Consider the following 4370-nt stretch of genomic DNA (forward strand, 5'->3'; position numbering starts at 1 on the left):
AAAACTACTGTCATGCCTCAGACATTCTGGAAAGCATATAGTTAGAATTGCCTATGCACAAACAAATGCATATGCAAACATGTGTGCACACACACACATATACACATCCCTCCTTTGTTATGAAGAAAAGCCCTTAAGTAAAACCAATCAATGCAGTGACCTTCTCTGATAATATAAGCAAAATTCAGCCCCCATGATCCCTCACATCTCTATGGAGAGAAGGAATATGGGTTTCAGTGTCTGTCCTTTGGACCATCTAATGAATATTGTCATTAAACTAAGTTTGTCATGTTTTTGTGTTGTTTGAGTTGCAGTCAAGGAGTTATTTTGTGTATTGTTATATGGATTTTTCCTTGTTGGTGTGGAAGAGGCATGAATGCAAAGGTTTTCCATCAATTCATCCATACTAAAATATCCATTGGTCAGGAATTTCCCAGAGATTATAGTTTAGGATTTGATGGGCTCATGGGTGGAAATGGACTGGAATTAATCACCATTTGCAATTTGGTGGTTCTGATTGTCAATGTCCTGCATGGTCATTAAATTTGGGTAGAAAGAAGAATCAATGTATTGAACAAATCTGTACCAATTCTTACCAGAAACTTTCCTCTTCCTATCCTTACTCTAGCTTATAACCTCAAATTATTGCCGCCCACACATTCAGATTCTTTGAAACTGAGTGACATTTCAACAAAAACAAAATAATTGTACTGGTGCCAGTTGGGAGCAGTGAAAATGTGAACATGCCCATTAACCTTTGCTATGATATTTCCAAAGTCAAGAAAACTCATTATGTACTATTTGATAATTATGATTAGGAACTAACTTGAAGACTAAACATTCAACAACTCAAAAATCCAAAATGTATACAGTTCTCACTGAGAGCTCCCTTGGGAAGGGCTAAACCTTAAAAAGATGACGTGTTTCAGGGCTTCTTTGACTTGGTTATTCCGAAGAGTGAAGATGAAGGGTGTTAGGAATGGCGTTACCACTGAAATCATCAGGGACACAATTTTGTTATACTCAGCTGCCTGGGTCTGCTTGGGCTTCACATAAAGAAACAAGCAGGTTCCATAACCTATCACTACCACTGTGAAGTGAGAGGCACAGGTGGAGAAAGCCTTTCTTCGGCCAGAATTGGAAGGGATTTTTAAAATGGTAGAGATTATATAGGTATAAGAGATAATAGTTGGAAACAAAGAGCCCAGGAGAATAACAGTGGCCATCAAGAAGAGAATAAATTCTAAGAAAGCTGTGTCATCACAAGAAAGCTTCAGCAATAACCCCCTCTCACAGAAAAAATGGTTCACGAGAGTTGATCTGCAAAAGGAGAGTTGAAAAGTAGCATAGATTGGCCAGATCTGAAAAAGAAAACCAAACACCCAGGCCAGTATCACCACTGAGATACAAACTTGATTGTTCATGATGATGCTGTATCTCAAGGGGTTACAGACAGCTACATAACGATCCACTGCCATTGCTCCAAGTAATACAAATTCAATTGTCCCCAAAGAGAGATACAAGAAGAGTTGAGTGATACAGGCTGAAAAAGACATGGTCAGGGTTTCTGACATTAGCAAACTTCCTAGCATTGGTGGAATGATAGTGGAGGTAATCAGGATGTCCAGGAAAGACAAGTGACCAAGAAAGAAATACATGGGAGAGTGTAGTCTGTGATCAGCACAGACAACCACAATGATTATCACATTTCCCATTATAGTCACAAAGAAGGAGAAAAAGAATATGGCAAAGAGTGTGTGGCGGAACTCTGGAGAACCAGAAAAGCCTTCAATATAAAATTTGATGACTCCAGTGTAATTTCCCACCATTCAGTCTTCTGTTCCTTCTGAGAGCTAGAAGGCAAAAGAGAGTTAATATTACCAGTCAGAAGTCATAATTCTAAAAGGTTTACAGAGAGATCTAGAGGAAGCTATAGCCCCTACCTGTTCATAAGATGTATTTCAAGATCAAATTTGATTGCTACAAATTTGGTAATAAATCTATGTTGATTCATTTGATCATCACTACTGAATGAATAAATGAATAAATGAATGAATTTCTTGGCTAAGAATATGAGATAGACATAGTACAGAAATCACAAAACCTATATTGGTTTTTTAAAATAATTAATTAATGTAGTCAACTTAGAACATTATTCCTTGGTTACAAGAATCATATTCCTTCCCTCCCCCCACCCTTCCCATACCTGATGTGTAATTCCACTGGGTATTACAAGTGTCCTTGATCAAAACCTATAAAAACCTACATTGTTGCTCTGATCCCTAACTCGAACTTACTCATTATCATTTTTGGGTCTCTATATAAGATATTTTATCCCCCCACTCCATCTCAGAATAATCCAAATTCTGTCTTTTCTGTCAGTCTATATACCCTTATCTTAGCCACGTTTAAGTCCTCACCCAATGGAATGGGATTAGAAAGACTTAAAGCTTCTAGCACAAAATTAGCCTCTCCTACTGTATTCACTCAATAATTAAGTATCTGGTTTATATTTTAATTTATTTTTATTAAAAGAGACATCTTGTAATATTATGATCAGAAGGAACCTTAGGTATCATGTGATCAAGCCTCATTCATTTACAGATGAGAAAATATGCTGAGAGAAGAAAGGTATATTGTTTAAGATCACAGAGGTGATTAGTAGGAGAGCTGGGTCTAGAATCCAGATCTCTTGACTCTCAGGTTCTACTTTTTTTTTCCCCTCTAGATACTAAGTCCTCTTTTGCAATTCCTAGTTTTATGTATTGTTTTCTTCTTCTCTTCTGTGAAAGCCCCTCAGATATCCTTGTGCCATTTTGGATAACCCTCAGGTAGAATCTCAAGGTCACCTTCTAAATGTTCTGCTTTAAATGTCTCTTTTAGTTACACCCTCTGGAGATCATCTTTTAATATTTGCACTATAAGTAATAATAATGATGATAACTAACATTTATATAATGCCTAGTATGTACAGGCATTTTGCTTAGCACTTATCTTAATAATAATTACATGAATTATAATCTCATTTGATTCTAACAAAAATATTGGGACATAGATGTTCTTTTTATCCTCATTTTCGGATAAGGCAAACAGGGGTGAAGAGACTTGCCCAGGGTCATACAATTAGTATGAATCTGAAACTCAGGTCTTCCTGATCCAAACACAGTGCTCTAATTATTGTTGTACTGAATTATTCTATGTATAGCTATAAGAGAGGAAAGCAGACTCATCATTCTGGAAGACCAACTTGAGTTGGGGAAGGGCAAGAATAAGAGAGAATTTTGGAGAAGGAACAGAGGAACTGAGAAGATCCAAACAGTTGAACTCACTTTTCTTTGGGAAGCCCACCAGGGAGGTTGATCTGAGTGAACCTCTGAGCCTGGAGCATCCTCCTGTGAAGCCTGACCCCAGTATCCAATGGAAGACAAACAAGAGTAGATAGGACTTTGTCAGAAAGCTATTTACCACAAGAAGATTTCCTCACTATCCCTCTAAACAGTCCTTGAACTTAACATCATAGCTAGGATAGCTAGGAGTTAGGACAGCTCTCACAATTGACCCCAGAGGGTGAGGCAGGCAAAGCCTGACCCTGCAGGACTTGGGGGAAAGGGGTTCAATTGTTATCTTTAGGGACTTCCTATTTCCCACCTTCCCATTACCTTATTCCACAAATTCACGTGCCCTACACCATTCAGGTGTTCCTTTAGAATAAATAGCTGTTTACTAGATCCAGTGCCTGCTTCCTAGTGTTCAAGAAAGAAGATTTGGAGTTGGGGTGAGGAAAGTTACATTCTCTCCTCAGAGAGGGAGAAGCTGTCTGTCTTGTATTTTATTTCAACCAAGTCTCTGGGGGAACAGTAACCTGTGATTCTGAAGGCAACCAGCTTGGGGTTTACCAGGGAAAGAGAGAGGGAAAACAATCTATCCCCTTTCTCCACCTTTGGCTCCATTCCATCTCCACCACACTCTGGTCCTGAATTCAGTGGTGGGAGATTCCATTTCTCTCCCTCCATTACATAGCTAAGCTGGGTAAATACAACCACTTACAATTATCAGTTTTCCAGAAGCTAAGGAAAGTCCAGAGAAATCAGATTGCACTCATGATAGAAGGAACTAGGAAGAAAACACAGAGGTAGGGAAAGAGAGATGGGAGACAAAATTAAGTGCCTGGGTAGAACCAAAATTAAGAGAACTAAAAATGTCTAAATTATAAGTTCAAGACATGTTACTTCCACTTTCTCATTTTCCATTCACTCCTAAAACCATAAAATCTGGCCACCAAGCCCACTATTCAAATGAACTTATTTTCTTGAGGGCTACTAATGATTTTTCTCCCTCTTTCTCTTTTTTTTTTTAAACCTTTACCTTCT

General features: G+C 38.2%; 1 protein-coding gene across 1 annotated transcript; it reads right to left on the bottom strand.

The window, feature by feature from the left end:
- Positions 1-646: 646 nt before the first annotated feature.
- LOC100011293 (olfactory receptor 9A4-like) lies at positions 647-3401 on the bottom strand. The gene is made up of 2 exons (XM_016425492.2): positions 3330-3401; positions 647-1853 (listed from the first exon to the last, which is right to left on the bottom strand). The coding sequence occupies exon 2, from the start codon at positions 1827-1829 to the stop codon at positions 876-878; it is 954 nt and encodes a 317-aa protein (XP_016280978.2). The 5' UTR covers positions 1830-1853; positions 3330-3401; the 3' UTR covers positions 647-875.
- Between the last annotated feature and the right edge of the window lie 969 nt (positions 3402-4370).

Source organism: Monodelphis domestica, chromosome 5 (assembly GCF_027887165.1).
Source record: "Monodelphis domestica isolate mMonDom1 chromosome 5, mMonDom1.pri, whole genome shotgun sequence".
NCBI lineage: Eukaryota > Metazoa > Chordata > Mammalia > Didelphimorphia > Didelphidae > Monodelphis > Monodelphis domestica.